Raw genomic sequence first — 21,623 nt, forward strand, 5'->3', positions numbered from 1 at the left:
CACCTGCTACTCATCCTCATCTTATTATCAGCTGTAACACAAGAGATAGACAACCAAAGAATATGCTATAGGAACCACATAAACTGCCATAATATTACTTTCTTTACACCACCATACTTTATCCTCAATCTGATGCTTGAGTGTATAAATCTTGCCACTTTTCGTACTCAGTGAAAGAAATGTTGATGGTGAAAGTGTCCAAAGATTGACCACTGAAGCTGAACACCTTAACTATGAGGGAATTCTAAGAGAACTTTAAGATCTGTTCTCAGGAGTCGAGGAGTGAAAAATAACTCTATAATATACAAGTGGGGAAATATATCCAAGATTTAGTTCTCAATTTCCGTTCAGAAATATATACGAACTGTAGTATAAACGCGAAGACAGAGAAACAACACGCTGACTAATTCCAGTTCAAAACAAAAGCGCATCAAGTAAGTAAAAGGGATCAGGACTCTAAATCAGCCGTACAGTATCCTATCCTTTGTCAGCAGAGTAGAGAAGCGTTGTGGAGGGATTAGTAGAGTTTATAAAGGAAGGAGGAGGTAGAAAAGAGCCTCTGAAGTGCTCTATATGTTAACAAACACCATGTAAACAAACACCAGAACAAGAGCATATACAACAAGTTACTCTCTATAGAAACCAACTGATGTATTTTTACACCATAACATATATACCATTAGACTACTATACAAGGTAAACACTATATGACACTATATTTAATAACTATAGCGCGTCACTGTTTTTATTCATCACTATATATTTATCACTGTTGCTTTTCACATTATGGTCAGTGTAAATCATTGTATAGTTATATTATACTAACACTGTACATCACTATATATATAAAATAACTTCTACTAATCACTATATAACTCCTACTGATCACTATATACGTTTAATAATCACCAAACTTCATTAAAATTACTACAATAAATACTGTCATTATATAATACGAGTAATAAACTACATCATTGGTAATAATTGCCACATCTTATCTTAATTACCACAATAACAACTCTCACAACTGCTGATTATCACTATAATCTTATAATCCCTCTGTCTCTCTATAATTACACAATAATTAACCCTCACCTTATTGTTGTCTCCTGTTTTTCAATACATGATTATTGTATCTCACTATAATTACAAGAGAACTAATTACGTCACTGGACACTATAATATGGTGAAGCAACTTGGGTGGTGATGATGATGGTGATGATGGTGACTTTTCTGTTTGTTGTTGTTGTTTGTTTGTTGTGTTATTAATGTCTTGTTGTTGTTTTTTTGTTTACTGTGATTTGAATATTGTCTACGTCTCTCTCTCTTTCTCTCTCTCTCTCTCTCTCTCTCTCTCTCTCTCTCTCCATTAAACATCTAATTTCCTCTGGCGTCTGCGTTTCACTGGAGGGGGGGGGATCTCGAGATTATTTGAAGTATTGAAAAAATCACTGACCATGGTTTAGCAGTGACAATGAGAACTCAACAGTGACAATGAGAACTCAACAGTGACAATGATAACTCAGCAGTGACAATGAGGACTTAGCAGTGACAATGAGAACTCAACAGTGACAATTCGGACTCAACAGTGACATTGAGGACTCAGCAGTGACAATTCGGACTCAACAGTGACAATGATGAGGACGAGCAGTGACATGGCAAGCGTTGTTGGGGTTAATTTTATCCATTCTTTATATTCTGGTGTCGGTGTAAGGGATTAAAAGCGACTACTAAGAGCAAGATGACAATGGGGCGTTAATTATCATAGACGGGGGATGACTTTGCTCGTCTCCTGTCTGGTCCTGGAGCCGCCGTCACCACCACTATCACCACCACCATTATCACCAACCACTACTAACCACCAACCAACCACTAACCATGCACCACACTTTTTTTATCTTGTCTTCTCCAATGCTCGCCTAAGGGTTAAATTTCTTCCAGGTTCTCCTCATGAGTCAGTGTGTTTGTGTTGTTGTCCATTCAGTAAATAGTTGACGTGAAGGTTATTCTCACAGTGGGAGTATTTAAGGCCGAGTTGTCATATTTTGATGGTAGTTAGTTACTTAAGGGTAGCAGGTACTCAGACGCTCACTCTTGTTTATCATCTACTCTTGATTTCCAGTTTGTGTTATTTGTGTACTGTGAGTGTTAACACCCTTATGCAGTAGTGGGTTCAAGTTTTTGTGGGTGAGTTGCTCCGGCGGTCATTTGAACCGTGGAGGAGAGGTTCCAGCTGACCAGCCAGTCTTGCATCTTGAGGAACTTCTAAGTCTGGCCCGTCCATCTTCTTAAGGAAAAATGAAGGATAAGCATCAAGGAAAATCTTAGTGACCTCTGAGTCAAGTTTCTGTGATGAGGAAGATACTATGATGACGTAGTGATGACGAGTGTGTGATGTCACTAGTGCGTCCTCTCCCCCTCCCCCTCCCACAGAGTTGCCGTCACCACCTCCCTGGGCCGCAGCATCGTCTCACCGGCCTCTAGTCCTACCAGTTTTTTGATTGCCCTTACTGGTCAGAATTTGGCCAAAGGGTATAGCATCCTACAGGAACAGCAGTGGGATGTGTTAGTCTCTGGATAGCTCTCCCAGGAAAATGGTAGGTGTGACTTTGGCCCCATTTACCAGACGCAGTGAGTCAAGTGTGGGAGGTAGGAGCGGGGTGGGGGAGAGGACGGGGGTGGGGGGGGGTAGATAAAGTCCTTGATGGAGAGTCTCACAGGTCTTGGAGCAGAGTATTATGGCCTCCAGCTGGTGGGACCGACCAGCTGAGTTCAGGAGATTCCGACTTTTTCTAATGACGTCGAAGCTTTGGGGATTACAATAATAAGAGATAATAATTACTCGCCTCAGTTATTTACCGTAATAGAAACGAGTGCAGCGGCCGCCTCCACCTGCCAGACGACGTGTTGCAATGATGATGGTGGAGATAGTTCACCTGTGGGTGCTGAGCTGCCCCACTACCTGACGACTGCTGAGGGGGTAGTTATGGTCACTGTGGGGTAGTAGTGGTGAGTGTGGGGTAGTAGTAGTGGTGAGTGTGGGGTAGTAGTAGTGGTGAGTGTGTGGTAGTAGTAGTGGTGAGTGTGTGGTAGTAGTGGTGAGTGTGGGGTAGTAGTAGTGGTGAGTGTGGGGTAGTAGTGGTGAGTGTGGGGTAGTAGTGGTGAGTGTGGGGTAGTAGTGGTGAGTGTGGTGGTAGTAGTAGTGGTGGTGTGTGTGTGGGGGTGTGGTGTGTGGTGGGGGTAGTGGTGAGTAGTAGTGGTGAGTGTGGGGTGGTGAGTAGTGGTGAGTGTGTGGGGTAGTAGTGGTGAGTGTGGGGTAGTAGTGGTGAGTGGTGAGTGTGGGGGGGTAGTAGTGGTGAGTGTGGTGTGTGGGTGGTAGTGGTGGTGTGGAGTGTGGGGGGAGTGTGGGGTGTAGGGTGGGAGTGTGGGGTGTAGTGTGTGGGTGGTAGTGTGGGGTAGTAGTGGTGAGTGTAGTGGTGAGTGTGGGGTAGTGGTGGTGGGGTGTGGTGGGTGGGGTAGTGAGTGAGTGGTGGTGGTGGTGAGTGTGGTGGTGAGTGTGGGGTGTAGTGGTGGTGTGTGGGGGTGAGGTGGGGTAGTGGTGAGTGTGGGGTGTAGTAGTGGTGGGGTGTGTGGGTGGGGTAGTGTGTGGGGTGTAGTAGTGGTGAGTGTGGGGTGTGGTGTGTGTGAAGGGTGATAGTAGTAGTAGTGGTGAGTGTGGGGTAGTAGTGGTGAGTGTGGGGTAGTAGTGGTGAGTGTGTGTGGTAGTAGTGGTGTGGTGGTGGGGTGGTGGTGGTGACTGTGGGGTAGTAGTAGTAGTGGTGAGTGTGGGGTAGTGGGTGGTGGGGTGTGGGGTAGTAGTGGTGGGGTAGTGTGTGGTGGTGGGGTAGTAGTGGTGAGTGTGGGGTAGTAGTGGTGAGTGTGGGGTAGTAGTAGTGGTGAGTGTGGGGTAGTAGTAGTGGTGAGTGTGGGGTAGTAGTAGTGGTGGTGGTAGTAGTGGTGAGTGTGGGGTAGTAGTGGTGAGTGTGGGGGTAGTAGTGAGTGAGTGTGGGGTAGTAGTGTGTGTAGTAGTGGTGAGTGTGGGGGAGTAGTGGTGAGTGTGGGGTAGTAGTGATGAGTGTGGGGTAGTAGTGGTGAGTGTGGGGTAGTTGTAACTCAGGCTTCGTACAGGTGACTCAAGCTAACCAAAAGTGACTCAAACTAACTTACAAATGACTTAGCTACATACAAGTGACTCAGGCTATGCATATGAGACTTGGGCTAACCAAAAGTGACTCAGGTTACATACAAGTGACTCAGGCTACGTACAAGTGACTCAGGCTACGTACAAGTGACTAAGGCTACATACAAGTGACTCAGGCTACGTACAAGTGACTAAGGCTACGTACAAGTGACTCAGGCTACGTACAAGTGACTAAGGCTACGTACAAGTGACTCAGGCTACGTACAAGTGACTCAGGCTACGTACAAGTGACTCAGGCTACGTACAAGTGACTAAGGCTACGTACAAGTGACTCAGACTATGCATATGAGATTGAGGCTAACACACAAGTGACTCAGACTACAGAGTACACCAGTACATGCAAGAATTACATAAATAACAACGGAACATCGGTAACATCGACTCCATATATGTAACTACAGTAGACCACCGCCGGCAGTCACCACCACCACCACCACCACCACACCTTCCCCCCTGTGTCTCATAGTAATGCTGTGTCTTGACTTCCATCTCTCTCTTTCTTTCTTTCTTTCTTTATCTCTCTCTTACAGGTAGTGATCATCCCAATCTATACGGTGGAGAGGACTAGATGTATCTTTTGTTGACATAATGATACACTATTGTTGACTATTTACTGCATGGTGTTGTGAATTAGTTACAGTGAGATGTAAGGTTTGCCATCATGAGTTGTGGATAAGTTACCGTATGTTGAAGGCTATTAATACCATCCACCTGTGTATACCTGTCTGTCACGCTGGCCGCTGGGACTATGGGAGGCAAGTTGACTAAATCGCCCCAAGGCAACTTCCTCTGGAGCGTCTTACCCTCATTCACAATATCCTGAAACTAACTCCTGAGGTCACTAACTTACAAAAACGTACGGTAACTGGTGGTAACAGATGGTTCAAGGGGATAGGACTAAAACCAACAATTAAAGACCGAAATGGTTCGCTTCTCCATCCGTGAGATCTGAAAACCGACTGCTAATACCATGCTGAACTGTGGCCACTTTTTTACTGTTTTATCCAAAAACGTTAGGTAACAGTTGTTAACAGGTTAGAAAGTGGTAAAAATAATGGCTATGACCACATAGTATCAATCTAATTAATAGTTAGACCAACTCCCCCTCCACCCCCCCCCAAAAAAAAAGGTGTCCAAGGAAAAGTTCATCTGGTCTGATTAGCTAACACGTCACAGCCCCGTCATATCTTCTCGATACTTAAAACGTTAATTATTTCACCTTAATGACTTCTAACTTACAAATGTCTGCAGCTCAGGGGTTAAGATACTAGAAACGAATTTGTGTTAACATGAAAATGAACCCTGAGAACTAGAAGCATCGAGTGAGGCAACAAGTGTAGCTGAGGTGAGGAGTGGGCCATGTATCAGCAGGATCACCCTCTTAATTCCTTTCAGAGCCGCCTGCTGAGAGGGTGGGAGGCCAGTGGTGGCATGGGAGGGTTTATGGGTATGTGGGAGGGTTGTGGGTGCTGAGTCTACGTGGGAGGGCGGAGAAGGGGTCATGTCTACCTGAGGGCGGGAGGTATTGTGTCTATCTGCGTGGGCAATAAAAAAGTTTGCTTTTATTAGGTTAGAGGGCAATGATGTGGGTGAGAAGAGGTGCTTATGGGACAAGATAATGGTGGGTGCGGTCCTGTAGATGTGTGGGAGGAAGGCAGTAGTGGGTGTAGCGGAGGTCAGTGGTAGTGATAGTGTGGGTGCAAGGGAGCGCTGTGATAGTAAGATGTTGTGGGTCGGGGCTGGGAGAAGCTCTCAGAACAAGATATATAATGAGGCTGGAACAATTGGACCTACTGTTGTTTTCACAACGACCAGAGCTGAAGGGAGAGTGTCGTCTGCTTCCCGTCTCCCTCACACACATCCACTGTTGCCTCACGTCAGTCTATCCCCACTTCTGGATACTGTATATATATAATATTCAGGTAAAAGCTTTAGGTTTAATGCATGTTATAAAGTTCTTCCTCAAGTCCACAGGTTTCACCAGATTTAGAGCGCGATGCTTATCATCACCATCGTCGATTTCATTCCTCAGCCTGCAGCTCCTCCCAGATAATATCCAGTCTAGAATTACACGCTTCGATAACAATCCAACCATCACTTCAAACCCTCCTCTACATATTCGTCGCTTAGTATTCTTTCTCTTCCTGTTCTAACGCTAATTTCATGATTAATACTTCAGTGAAGGCCAATCCATCATGGCCAGTTTAATAACCCGTACGCTACACTCACCATCCCAACGAACCTCTTCCTTCCCTCCAGCATCATCCTCCATCCCTTCTGTTCTTCATCGCTCGTCTCAATGATTCTTGGATCGATCATCTCCATATATTTCAGTGCAGGACACAGGACGTATATCGCCTCGTGTTGGTGGAATATTAACCATGTAAAAACGGTGTCAGGTGTATCATCTCGTGTGCCGCCGCTGCTGTGCCTGTCTCATCTGCCCTGGGCTGTGCGTGTCTCGCCTGCCTCGTTACCAGAGTAAATCTCATCTTTTCTACAGAGAAGATTCTTAGGATAAATGTTCATCGTGTTAGAATGGTGGTTTAGTTACGGTAGACAGTATATATTTCGTCTCACTCGACCACCACCTGAAGTATACTGTACACATTGTTCGTGTCTTGCGCGGTGATGGTTAAAGTTTTCTCTGCAGCAAAACTGCGTAAAATTTTGCAGTCATAGAATAGCATCATAGCGCCATGACTTACCCACGTGAATGATACACTAGTAAAGGTCTGTGGTATTTATGTGTGTAAAATGAATTATATGGTCATACTACCTCCGGCATCGTCGACTAAAAATATAAACATGGTGCTCATGTGCACATCAGTGTCAGAGATGAGATTAGAGGAAAAAAAAGAGAGGTGTAATGAAACTCCCGGAGGCTCACAGTGCTGCTACCAACCATTTGCTTGAGCAATATATTTTCAAGTATTTTATCTGTATCTGCAGGTCCAACATACTGCTTGTCCAGTCATGCATGTTCGTCTGAGTCTGTGATCTATGTAGCCTCTGGTGTTCCTGGTATTTCTTTCGGGTTATGTAATATCTAGCAGAGGTCAAAACACCGAGGAGGTGGTGTGCTTTGTTATGACGTTGGTATGTGTAAGAGTAGAGATGACCCTGTTGGACGTCTCTACTAGCGGGTCAGCATCTTTCACTAGCCTTATCTTGACGTGGGGTATTAACGGTATATGGTGTCCTATAGGCTGGACTGGGCTAGGTCATGTGTGGACTGGGGTGAGTTACGGCCCTGGGAATTCTGCAGGAAGTGGTGAGTGATGGCATCCTGCAGGGACCGGTAGGCGTGCGGGGTGTGGGCGTGGTGCTGGCGCGTGGCGGGTGCTGGTAATGATAGCTGCTTCGCCACTTGGTTGCCGCTGTCGTCACGACCCAGCTTGCCGCAGAGACCCGCCAGTCACGATCAGGCCCGCCCTCGCCACCACCCGCGGCGTCCGCTGGCCCCCAGGACAACACGCCCTCTTACCTCCACCCCACCCCTCCCCACCACCCGCGCCCCCATTACTCCCCGTTTGCACCTCCCTTCGACGACACTCCTTACTATATCCATACCACGTCCCCCTCACCACGTCCCCCTCACCACACGCCCTCACCATCATCCGTTACCCAAGCCTCATCCAAAGCTGCACACCTTTTACGTCCACCTCACGCCCCCTCACCACCCAACCCACGTCTCCTACTGCACTGCGCGCGCCTCCCCGCTGGACGACATGTTCTTCTACGAGTACCTCCACCCCGCCTCCTTAGTAGTACTTCATACATTACTGACACTACATTCCAGGTGCCTCCGTTGTTGAGGTCTCATGTCACTGTTTCAAAAAGTTTCAGGCACTGATGTCACTTGTGCAAGATACTTCATGTATTGACATCACTGTATGTCAAGTGTTTACTGTACTGATATCACTGTATGTCAGGAGCATCATGCATTTATGAAAATTTATATCAAGTGCTTCATGAATCCAAACCAATAGATAAAACCTGCATTATGAATTGATGTCACTGTAACAGAGGCTTTATTAATGCATATCACTGTATAACAAGTGTTTCCTTTACTGAAGTCACTGTATACTAGACTCTTAAAGTATTTTGATGTCATTATATGCTCAAATCATCCTGTATTGATGTCATTTTTTCAATTATTTCAAGATTTGACGTCAGCGTGTGCCTGCTAACCATGAATTGACGTTACTGTATGACAAGTACTCTAGAAAATGATGCCTGTGTAGGAAATTTGCATCTTATATTGATGTCACTGTATGCCAGGTGCTTCACGTATTGATGTCACTGTATGCCAGGTGCTTCACGTATTGATGTCACTGTATGCCAGGTGCTTCACGTATTGATGTCACTGTACGCCAGGTGCTTCACGTATTGATGTCACTGTATGCCAGGTGCTTCACGTACTGATGTCATTGTACGCCAGGTGCTTCACGTATTGATGTCACTGTACGCCAGGTGCTTCACGTATTGATGTCACTGTACGCCAGGTGCTTCACGTATTGATGTCACTGTGTGCCAGGTGCTTCATAGAGATCCTACCGATAATGCTTTAAACCAGGTGCTTCATAGAGACCCTACCGGTAATGCTTTAAACCAGGTGCTTCATAGAGACCCTACCGATAATGCTTTAAACTAGGTGCTTCATAGAGACCCTACCGATAATGCTCTAAACCAGGTGCTTCATAGAGACCCTACCGATAATGCTTTAAACTAGGTGCTTCATAGAGACCCGACCGATAATGCTCTAAACCAGGTGCTTCATAGAGACCCTACCGATAATGCTTTAAACTAGGTGCTTCATAGAGACCGACCGATAATGCTCTAAACCAGGTGCTTCACTTATTGATACCCCCCTTACTCTGACCTAAACACCTCAACACTCAAATCCCCGCCTAAACGAAATACGTAATTAATTCCCACAATCCACCTTAACAGCACCGGCAGTAACCACTAATAACGAGCGCCATGAATAACCAACAAACACAACAATGATAACCAAGAGGACAGCAAGGAAACGGGAGGTGGGATAATAGCCATTGTTAGGTCATTTCCCTTTTCACTAAATTTCCTCCCTACCAATTATCGTTTTGTTCGGGACTTTTATAATTGTAGTTCGCGTAATCGAAATTTCCTGGCCGGAATTTTTTTTCATTGTAGACGGTGGTGGTGGGGTGAGTAGTGAAATTTGTTGTACGGTAAATAAGTGAGAGTAAAAGAGAGACAGACAGACAGACAGACAGATAGACAGACAGATAGACAGAAAGAGTGTTTGTGTGTACGTTGTGTGTCTTTGTTTTGGTATTATTCGATAAAATGCTCTCAGGTAATTTCACTGAAGTCACAATAATTATAATACTGTAAGGTTAATTGTCTTAGATCATAGTCCTAAAAACAAACTTACCAGACGTTCGTTAAACTTCACTTTTTTTTTCTTTACGGTCAAACTAGTTTTTTTTTTTTTTAAGAATTACAATTATAGTGTTAAATGATGAACCAGTTACTGCGTGCTTCGAGTGCAGACGACACCAAAACATTGTAGTAAATCCTTATCTTAATGACCAACAAAACTGTTTACTTGATGGGGAATAATCTCTCCAACAACGAGGTTATATATACAGTATATATTTAAGGTATCATCTGTGCTACATAACTTCAGGGTTTGGTATAATAATGTTTAGTATACAAGAAGGGAACTCTATAGACTACGGTGTTGTGATCTGTTAGGGGATACACCAGATACTGAGGTACTACTACTCCTTCTTTCTCGCTCCTCCTGAGAGAGAGAGAGAGAGAGAGAGAGAGAGAGAGAGAGAGAGAGAGAGAGAGAGAGAGAGAGAGCATACATTAATAAAAAAAATCTTCCCACGATGAAAGTAAATTTATCTTTGGTAACAGCGTTGGGAGAGCAATTGTCACCTGTCGACAATGTGGCGCCCGTAACACTCCGGGATTTGTATAATCTTGCCTTAAAAAGGACCAAAATTCCTGACCAGTGACCACCGGCCTGGCCTCCGTGGCTACTCTCACCCAAGGCGGACCAAGTTTTCTGGCTGAGGTCAAGTGAGGTGGTGTGTCCAGACTGGCCGTCACTCTGTGGGGTATACTCCTCCCTGGCCCTGTCTCCCGCTACCTGACAACCTTCTTTTTGTAGTTTAACTTCGATTTGTTAGTTTTATTTGCGATAGGCTTTAACCCATCGCTGCTGCCTTCCATGCTGGCTACAGGATGAACATTTAGTTATGCTTCCTTCCATAGTTGGTAGACTGTACTTAATAAAATACAAAAACTACAGTGGTTACGGGATAGACACAGGGAATGTTATTTTGTATAATAATTGAGGAAATAAGAATCACCAGATCTTGTGTTCAATTATGAGTTCAAATGTTTCCCGTTTTTCATCAGTAGGGGAGGACGAGGTAACTGGGAAGAGACAGTCAGGTTCGGTACATCTTAACAGTTTACAGTTATTGCCAGTTACTCAAGATGACATTATGTTATTGGTCATCATCCTGCAGCGCCCAGTAAAGTTATATTGCATATTCTTGACACAATACTGGAGCCTATGGGTGTACGTTACGAGTTTTTAATGGGACAAAAATACAAATGGGTGTTATGTTAACTGTGCACTTTTTTGGTTGTTCATATGCAATGTTCAAACTAGGATAACTTTGTACATTGTTCAGGAATTACTTAAACATTCATAGGTGATATGACACTGGTGATATCTACTATACATACATTGGTTCTAAATAATAATAATAATACCACTACTATTACTACTACTACTACTACTAATAATAATAATAATAACCACCACCACCACCACCACCACCACCACTACTACCACCACCACCACCACCACCACCATCACCACCACCACCACCACCACCACCACCACCACCACCACCATCACATCACCACCACCACCACCACCACCACCACCACCACCACCACCACCATTGTCTCCAAAAGCAATATCTTGTCAACTCACCCTCTCAATGACCTCTTTAAACTGTACAATTGTATCACTGTAACAAGCCCTCGAGCTAACCTCTAAAACGCATCGTAAAACCAGAGCACAAGAGGAAATGTACTTATGATTCTTTTACTCTTTAAATAATGATAAGAATTGGTCAGGGATTTTGTGGTTTAGACTAATAAAAGACGAAATTAAGATAATGTTGATATTCTAAATCTTATGGTCTATCAAAGAACCAGTTCGTCCATCGTGTTAGTCGTTTTCTTCCTTGTTTAGTTTTAGTACGTAATTTCTTTCGTATCAGATTCTAACCTTCTTTATAATTCACAAACGTAATATTTTTTTTTCTCTGCGTCTGGCCAGCTGGTAGACCATACAGGGGTCTACTTTCTTTCATTATTTTCATTTTGTCTTGCTGATCATTCACTCTCACTCCCTCTCACCACTCTTACTTTCTCTTACCACTCTCACTTTCTCTTACCACTCTCATTCCCTTTCACTACTCTTACTCCCTCTTACCACTCCCACTCCTCATCACACTCGCTAATTTCGCTCTCTCGCATCACTCTTACCTCACCCAGTCACTTCCGGTCACACTTTCTTCCCCTCTCATCATTCCCACTCCCTCTTAAAACGTTCACTCTCTCTTAATGGTTGCCCCTCGTGTACCGAGGATGGCCGGCCCAAGGGCCACCTTAAGGTGTAGAAGCTGTCGCCAACACAACAACCACACCCTGAGTTAACGAGCTGCATGACCCAGTGTTAAGGAATAGTCCGAGAAGACCAGACAACTCGCCAACTGCACTGGCTAACCACTACCCCGGAATACGATCCGCAAATCGATTACTGCTGGATAGATAGAGGAAAATGGCGTAAAGAAACTTTACCATAGTTTCACCCTACCCGAGGATCGAACTCAGGTCCTTTTGCCTGCGAAGTGAGAATGCTGACCATTACACCACAGGTGTCTCACACACACACACACACGTTCCAGAAACAACATGGTGTCAACTGTGAAGGTCATTGACATCTCCCTTAACCCCTTGAGTGCGATGACTTAACTCCTTGAGTGCGATGAACTTTTTTAGCCTTTTGAGTAAAACAATGATCTAAGCCTCTGGTATCTAAAATTGTATATACAAGAGGATTAAGTCAATATACTCTAGGGGTTGTCATCGTACTCATAGGGGTAAAGTCATCGTACTCAATTGGGTTAAGTCCACGCACTCAAAGGGTTAAGTCATCGTACTCAAAGGGTTAAGGGAGATGTCAATGACCTTCACAGTTGACACCATGTTGTTTCTAGAACGTGTGTGTGTGTGTGTGTGTGTGTGTGTAATGGTCAGCATTCTCAAAGGGGTTAAGTCATCGTACTCCAGGGGTTAAATCAGTGAACTCAAAGGGGTTAATTCCACGTACTCAAAGGGATTAAGTCATCGTAATAAAGGTGTTTAAATACAACATGAAAACAGTGACCTAAAAAAATAAAACACACACACAGACATAACTACTTATTACTAGATCTGTTCTCCAATTGGCAGTTATGAGAAAACTTACATAAGAATCTCTGAGAATCTGGATATTGATTCACTTTGTCTCTCGAGTTTACGATAAATTCTGTTTGAGAGATATTAACTAATTTCTTTTAATAATAATTGTTTATTTTTAATACTTTTTCAGTTCATATAGAAATTGTTGGGGTATAAAGGGTTAAATAATGTTAACTCTTTGAGGACGATGGTTTAACCCTTTGAGGACGATGTTTTAACCCTTTGAGGACGATGGTTTAACCCTTTGAGGACGATGGTTTAACCCTTTGAGGACGATGGTTTAACTCTTTGAGGACGATGATTTAACCCTTTGAGGACGATGGTTTAACCCTTTGAGGACGATGTTTTAACCCGTAGAGAGCATTCATAAAAAGGATTAATTTATACCTGCTCATAAGTGAACACATATCATTATCTTTAAATTCTCAGAATAATTAGGAAACTATTATAACACGGTTCTTTATTTTTGTCTGTGTGTTTTTATTTAGCTTAAGTCAACCAGTTTAGGTGTGGTCTTAACATCTTCAGGTAGGACGAGGTACACTTATTTGACGAACCTTTGTGAATCTATACAGTCAGAATAAGTTCGTACGAGCGTAAAAGAACTTGTTATTGATTTGTGTGTCGTATATTTTAAGGAGTGATATTTTAGACAGAGGAGACTAATAATTCTTAGTTTCCTCTGATGTTATGAGTCGTCGATCTTCGGTTATGTCCAATTTATTGTCTAGTTTGTTAGAGTCGTAATTAGAAGAGGAACGCACGAACCTGAAGCTTGGTGACGTGGGGGAATGTTCTCATGTCCAGCAGGTATTGGATAACGAAGAGGTCATGTGTGTGTGTGTGTGTGTGTGTGTGTGTGTGTGTGTGTGTGTGTGTGTGTGTGTGTGTGTTAGCCCTCGTTTTCATTTATCTCACAAGGTCGTGTACTAACCTGACCTAATTAAGACTGTAAGTGGTCTATTTATGATTTTAATTGATCTCCATGCATCATTACCCCCTGTTGAATATGTATTAACATTTTAAACCTTAAGTAATTGATTTTATTATGAGGGTTTGGGTCAAGATGTGAGCTGCCAGGTTTATAATGAGTTGTTTTTCTTCTCTTCCTGACCTGGTACAGATGCGTGTGGGACGAGCGAGGCGGCGCAGTTGGAGCAGCGGTTGAGATCTCTTGGGTGTGAGCTGGTAACACTGCGGTCAAGACTCCCGCCCGCACTCCACCACTCCCGCCCAACCACGCCCCCGACTCCCATCACCAACACCACCACCTCCGCCAACTCTTCCTACCACAACACCAACAACAACAACGCCGCCACCTCTTCCTCCAACAATACGAACTCTGCGTCCGGCACCACCACGATCAACACCACCTCCTCCACCACCGCCACTAATAACAACAAGAACGCCCAGACGCACAACGGCGCCCCTCTGCTGCCGCCCAACTTCCCTGTAGGGAACGGCACGCCCGCGTCAGCCAACTCCGAGAGTCGCATCACGCCCAACAGCTCCGCCTTGGCTGACGGTCTCAACTCCTCACAGTCCTTTCTTGCGGGTAAGTCAACTACAGCTCTTAGTATGACCTCCTGAGCCTCAGTGTCACGTCTGTTCTCACAGACTGTCACCTGTCTCTTATCTTTAAAAGAAATGTTCACTGTATGTACCAGAGTACTTTCTTACGGCTGGTGAACGATCTCTGCCTCCCGTGGGAGAGACCTATCATTTGTGTATCACTGTTCACCACATAACTCACCTGTCCACTCATGTGGGTGACGCCATCCATCACGTTCATCGACAGTCCATGAAGTGTGTCGACTATTAGGGTCGACATTCCATCATATAGACGGACGAACTATCCTTAACATGGGTCTACTATCTCATACATACACTGCCGAATATGCCTGAGGTGTGTAGACTATCCATCACGTGCGTCGAGGACTATCTCTGAAGTGTGTGGACCATCCTGGTGTTCCTGAGCTGCACGTGCCCCTGGGCCGCCCTCCATAATGGCCGGGAGAACCTCCTAATGCAGGTATTACTGCTGCCTGATTGCAGTCGCCCTCACCTAACTGATTGTGTGATTATTTTGATCGGCTGACTATTTACGTGCTCCCCTCATTAGCTTAATTCCACGTTTCCTCCGTAATAATTCATTGGCGTTGTAGACATTTACGGCCATTCATCTTCGTATTGATGCCTAACCGTAGCGAGCTCTTGGCATAATCTACTGCGGACCCAAGACCCAGACACAGGGAGATTAACATTTTTTTTCCTCTAAGGCGCCTCTTGTGCTCTTTAAAGCTACATGTTGTTTTTATTTTACCACGCCTGTTTTTATTACATATACGTTCACATCTTTTTTTTTTTAAACCCATAGGGAACTTTTTTGTAAGGAGATTTACTGTCTAATATGCAGGAGGAATATTTTCATTAAATCTGTGGTAGAAATTCTTAGGTTAGGTTAGGTTAGGTAGAGCGATTACGTAATATTATCCTCTGCGATATAATCAAGTTAATATTTCGATGTTTTGGCTCCAGTTCCAAGTTGTTGTTGTGTCTATCTATGCATTTAATTCGATACCCAACGAGTCTGGGTTTTGGATGTATGTATGTATGTATGTATGTATGTATGTATGTATGTACGTACGTATGTATGTATTTAACCTCTGACACACCACCACACCTCTCACACCCCCCCACACCTCTCCCCACACACACCCCCTCACCCTCCCCCACACACCCCCCACCCTCCCCACACACCCCCCCCCTCACCCCTCCCCACACACCCCCTCACCCCCCACACACCTCACCCCCACACTCTCCTCTACACACACCTCACTCCCCACACACCTTCCCACACCACTACCTCCCCACACACTCACCCCTCCACACACCCCTCTCACCCTCCCCTCTCACTTGTATGGTAGCTGATGGGCGTATGGCATATTTTTCAGCTTCCCGTAATGGAAACTCGTCTCTTGTCCTGGTCTTTACCTTCTGTTGAGTCCACCTGAGAAGAGCATCAATTTAAGTGCTGAGTTTGATAATGTCCAGACTAAACCTTGGCGAGGGGTAGGTAGACGGATGATGGATGGATGGATGGATGGATGGATGGACTAACTAACTAACGGACGGACTAACTGAGACGATTCGCTTTATTATGGTGGGAAAATACGACATGACAAACTTTTCCAAACATATAGGAATGATTTATCTCTCTCTCCGCCGCCTTGTGTGTGTGTGTGTGTGTGTGTGTGTGTGTGTGTGTGTGTGTGTGTGTGTGTGTCTGTCTCTGAGGAACACATCAAGACACTGTGAGTGATTTTAATGATCTCCTCCAGCTTGGCTTGAGAGTGTCTTAGGATTGACTGATTTTAGGCGTATAATTATCTATGTTCATAACTACAGTAAGGTAATCCACCATCTTCTTCTTCTTCTTCTTCATTCTTCCTTTTTTTCTTTTTACTCCTTCTTTTTAGTTCTCTTTCCTTCCGTGTGTACGTTTATTATATTTTATCTCCCTTTAACGCATAATCTTCTCTCTCTCTCTCTCTCTCTTTAACTCGTATACTATTTAGTCAAGTCATTTTTTATTAAGTCAGCGTCGCTCTTCTTGACCATTACCAGGAAGAGAAAAAAAATACAAACATGACCATTGGTTGAGACACTTTACACAGCTTTGTTTGTGTAAATTCTACGCAGTTGTGACTTAATTGTGTAAAAGGAAAAAAAAATATATGAATGAGGATCAAGAACTCACGTGAGGGTTGGAGAGATGATATCAAGTGAGTGTGTGTGGGGGGTGGGGGGTGATGGGTGCGTGTAAGGAGGAGGAGGAAGAGTGAGGTGTGGGGAGGGGAGGGTGTATGTGGGGTGTGTAAGGAGGAGGAGGAAGAGTGTGTGTGGGGGGGAGGTATGGGGGTGCGTGTAAGGAGGAGGAGGAAGAGGGGGGGGGGAGGAGGGTGTATGGGTGCGTGTATGAGGGAGGAAGAAGAGGAGTGTGTGGGGGGTGTATGGGTGCGTGTAGGAGGAGGAGGAAGAGGTGTGTGTGGGGGGAGGGTGTGGGTGCGTGTAAGGAGGAGGAGGAAGAGTGAGTGTGGGGGTGTGGGTGTAAAGAGGAGGAGGAAGAGGTGTGTGTGGGGGAGGGGTGTATGTGGGTGTGTAAGGAGGAGGAGGAAGAGTGTGTGTGTGGGGGGGAGGGTGTATGGGGTGCGTGTAAGGAGGAGGAGGAAGAGGTGTGTGTGGGGGAGGGTGTATGTGGGTGTGTGTAAGGAGGAAGAGGTGTGTGGGAGGGGAGGGAGGTGTATGTGGGTGCGTGTAAGGAGGAGGAGGAAGAGTGTGTGTGTGTGTGTGTAAGATAGAAGGGTATGTGTGTGTGTGGGGTAGAAGGATGATGTGTGTGTGTGTGTGAGAGTGTGTGTGTGTGGGGAAGGGTGGGGTGTGTGTGTGTGTGTGTGTGTGTGTGTGTGTGTGTGTGGTGTGTGTGTGTGTAAGGTAGAAGGGTATGTGTGTGGGGGGTAGAAGAATGTATGTGTGTGTGTGAGAGGGGGTGTGTGTGTGTGTGGGGTGTGTGTGTAAGGTAGAAGGGTATGTGTGTGTGTGTGGGGGTAGAAGAATGTATGTGTGTGTGGAGTGGGGTGTGTGTGTGGGGAAGGGTGTGTGTGTGTGTGGAGGGGGGAAGGGTGTGTGTGTGTGTGTGTGTTGAGAAGGATGTGTAAGCATAGAAATTAAAGTCAGGCCAACTTTAAACACCTGAACTCTCTCTTTTCGAACACACAGTCAGACTAATGCAACTTCCTATCGATCATGATAACCAAAAACTTTCAGCATTACATCGAGGACGTAAATCAGTTGATCATCCTCACTACAACCACCGATCATAGGTATATTAATTCACCTGTGTTCACCCTTTACCTTCATTCTTTATCAGCCACTGTGTCTATCAACTGGAGTCACGTCATCACATAGAGTAGCTTTATAAGTTTGTATGACGTAGTTAGAATCTTGGAGGGTGGGGTGGAAGGGTGAGGTTGGGGGAGGGGTGAGGTGGGGGTGAAGGGAGGGGTGAAGGGTGAGGTGGGGGGGTGAAGGGTGAGGTGGGGGGGTGAAGGGTGAGGTGGGGGGTGAAAGGTGAGGTGGGGGGGGTGAAGGGGTGGAGGGGGGTGAAGGGGTGAGGTGGGGGGGGGTGAGGTGGGGGGTGAAGGGTGAGGTGGGGGTGGAAGGGTGAGGTGGGGGGGTGAAGGGTGAGGTGGGGGGGTGAAGGGTGAGGTGGGGTGAAGGGGTGAGGTGGGGGTGAAGGGGTGAGGTGGGGGTGAAGGTGAGGTGGGGGTGAAAGGTGAGGTGGGGGGGGGTGAAGGGTGAGGTGGGGGGTGAAGGGTGAGGTGGGGGTGAGGTGGGGGGTGAAGGTGAGGTGGGGGTGAAGGTGAGGTGGGGGGGTGAAGGTGAGGTGGGGGTAAGGTGAGGTGGGGGTGAAAGGTGAGGTGGGGGGTGAAGGTGAGGTGGGGGTGAAGGGTGAGGTGGGGTGAGGTGGGGGGTGGAAGGTGAGGTGGGGGTATATCTGAAACCTCACATTATACAACTATGAAAATCAAGTCAGGGACACCAATTTTTTAACATCATTGATAAAAAATTTCAATGAGTATAATTTTAATGTTGATATTTACAGAGTTATTCCATTTACAATATATTAATTACCCCGCCTTCACACAGACAGAACCACGTAAACATTTTTTCTTTCTCTTAAATCAGTGTTGATCGTCTTTTATCACCACCATTTGACCCAGTAGCTTGAGTCACCATTGTTTACATGCTCAAAGAAACACCTCGGTATAAGATCAGTCCTTGGCATCATTACTTATTCACCATCACCCCTGGGTCGTCTTTACACACACACACACACCACCAAACACACTTTATTCAATTCTCACACAATGCTAGAAGCTATTACCGTTATTATTACCCCATGAATTACACCTGTGCCGCTCGTATTATTTACCCTGTTATCAATATCACCATCTCTGTAAAATAATCGGAGCGGTCATCGTGATAAGTTAACTCCTGTAGTCTCTCATTCACCATTATACCATCCCCCTCTACTCCCTTCCCCACACTGTTATCACCATCACCATCACCATCACCATCATCACCGCCGTCATCTTCCTCACTGGATCACTGAGCTCAATCTGTTATTCCCGGAGGAGGTAATCCTCTTCACTCTCATCTTTTATTGATTTATATTAATATAAAGAATTTAATAACAGCCAGACAGGTACTCAATCCCCTTTGTAAATTGATCGTTCACATATTTACTTACATAATGAACGAATTCCAAAAAAAATGCCTCTTGCCTCCTCTTGAATGTCTGACTTTAATTTTACGCCTGTATGCGTCGCTGAGGACCGAGACAACACAGCTGGGAAGATGAGAGGATCATTAAGAGGAACTTTAGTCGTCAGGGCGGAGAGAACCCGGGGATGTGGCTGGTGTGGCTGGTGTGGCCCGCCCTAATATAGCAGTAGCCCTCTAGCACGTCAGGCGGCTCTACTCCAGCACCCTTCATTTAATGCCCATCTCATTTCTCATGTCAATAAAAAAATGGTTTCCAGTGAGGCCCCGCTGGGTTAATCTGGTGATACAATTCTAGGCGGTCATCAAAACGCGTCTCCCTGTTATAGCAAGTCGTTCCGCTGCCCACTTGTTTTTGTAATGGATAACCCGAGTGTGTTTGTGTGTGGTTTTCCCTATGCTACAACACCGTGTTCCTTTACTCAGGTCAACAACGGCGTGAATAGTTCTCGTTGGCTTTATAATCCTGGTTCTTTCTCTTATACAAAGATCTGTTTAGTCCTTATTACCTCACTTACCTTCTCTTCCTCAACACATTGTTAACTGAGGTGTCGAGTCGTTCTAGTCAACTCTGAAGTGGACCCTTGTGGAGAAGCTTATTAATTCCCCATGGGCATTGTCCTCCAAGAATTGTTTATCTTGATGTAGACACTTCAGTGATCCACGGTTCCTCTTACTCTCTTTCCTCAACAATAACTTTCATGAATTAAGGCGTAAATTGTTTCTTTCACTTAAAAAAAAAACAACTAAATCAGTCTAACAGATGAGAGCTGCTGTCACCTCCTCGAGCTTATCACACTCAGTGCTCTGGTGTTTGAGGTGTTAGTCATTAATGTATGGGTAGATCATCAAGCCAGACCTAATAATAAATAATAATAATAATAATAATAATAATAATAATAAAAATCATAATACAAACGCTTGCTTTACACTGTTTGAAAATTCAGTCTCAACCACAACAGTCTTCATAAAAACACTTGAGAGCATAAAGCCAGACCACTAAGTATTTAACATAGTCTAAATTTTCTACGTAGTTTGCTGTTGTCATGGAACACTGGACACAAGTCTTAGTATCGCTTTGGTATCTTACAACACAACAGCTTTTGAAAATTACAAGAAAAACTCGCTCTGATAAATATAGTTTTCCAATGCCACACTGATTTAAAATGGAGATATGTAAACCTGTTGTAGACACACACACACACACACACACACACACACACACACACACACACTATCTCATCGAAAGTAAGAAAATATAAACAGAGCTTCATACAGACATAAATGTGTAGGGGGGTAGGCAGGTGTTGATTCGTTATTCTACAGGTGTTACAAAATAAGCAACTGTGTTAGGAAGATGTGCTGTATGGGAAGATGTGCTGTGTGGAGAGATGTGCTGTATGGGAAGATGTAATGTATGGGAAGATGTGCTGTATGGAAAGATGTGCTGTATGGGAAGATGTGCTGTATGGAAAGATATATTTACCTAACACAATTTTTTTTTCATACAGAAGTTTAAAGTTGGCATGATACTGATTTTGTATACACACACACGCACACTATATAAGCCTCTTCTTAACACACAAACTATCATATGTTCCCAAAACAGTGTCGTTGTTGTTATAATGTCAGTACTGCACTTCAACAACTAAGGTCTTTCAGCGCGTAACGAGGTCAGCAATTACGATATCACATCAACATTTGCTTAACAGTGCCTTGCCAATTATCAATCCAACCAATAACAAAAGACAAAGTGTTTTTTTTTCTTTTTTTTACCTAATGGCCATCCACTAGAATTGTCCATGCCAGGGGAAGATGGCCAGTGGCTTGCATAGGATCCCTCCAATGTTCTTGATTCCACAGTTTGGCTGCCAGACGTTCCATGGGTCTACCAGCCTCTGTGTGAAGATGTATTTCCTTATATTCGTTCTGACAATCGGAGCTTTATATTAGGATGAGTTTACTTCAGTGATATACAATAGAAGAAAAACTACCAAGACTTAGAAGTAAATATTCTTAGTTTATGTGTGTCAGTATGTGTGTCAGTATGTTGATACCTAAGAGCGGGTAAAAACATCAGCCAGAGTAATGAAGAACAAAATATCAATCAGTCAGATCATGAAGGGCAGACATTAAGCATATATATATATCATAATTATGTCGAAATTAATTATTATTAACTAATTGTAATACAGAGGATGAAAATTTAGTATTATTAGTTACATATTACAGTATTCGACATAACGGCTATTGTGGGAAAGAAGACCTGATATAAATGTTGAAAATTATTCTGGAATTCAAGAAATATATCATGGCTAATTATTATGTTCTGTTGTCGAGTTACTTTAATGTATGTTTTTATCACATTAAATTGTCGATATTTTAAAACACACACACACACACACACACACACACACACACACACACACACACACACACACACACACACACACACACACACGCACACACACGCACACACACACACACA

At 44.4% G+C, this 21,623-nt stretch overlaps 1 protein-coding gene across 2 annotated transcripts in view; it reads left to right on the forward strand.

Annotated features, from left to right (window-relative positions):
* The window catches only part of LOC121857296 (unconventional myosin-IXb-like), a 116,214-nt gene that overhangs the window by 59,170 nt on the left and 35,421 nt on the right, over nt 1-21,623 (forward strand). For both annotated transcript variants that reach the window (XM_042353288.1, XM_042353294.1), the window contains exon 2: nt 13,914-14,345. In XM_042353288.1, the coding sequence (XP_042209222.1) occupies nt 13,914-14,345 (432 nt within the window). The remainder of the gene's footprint in view (nt 1-13,913; nt 14,346-21,623) is intronic.

This window comes from Homarus americanus, unplaced genomic scaffold, assembly GCF_018991925.1.
Source record: "Homarus americanus isolate GMGI-L3 unplaced genomic scaffold, GMGI_Hamer_2.0 scaffold54347, whole genome shotgun sequence".
NCBI lineage: Eukaryota > Metazoa > Arthropoda > Malacostraca > Decapoda > Nephropidae > Homarus > Homarus americanus.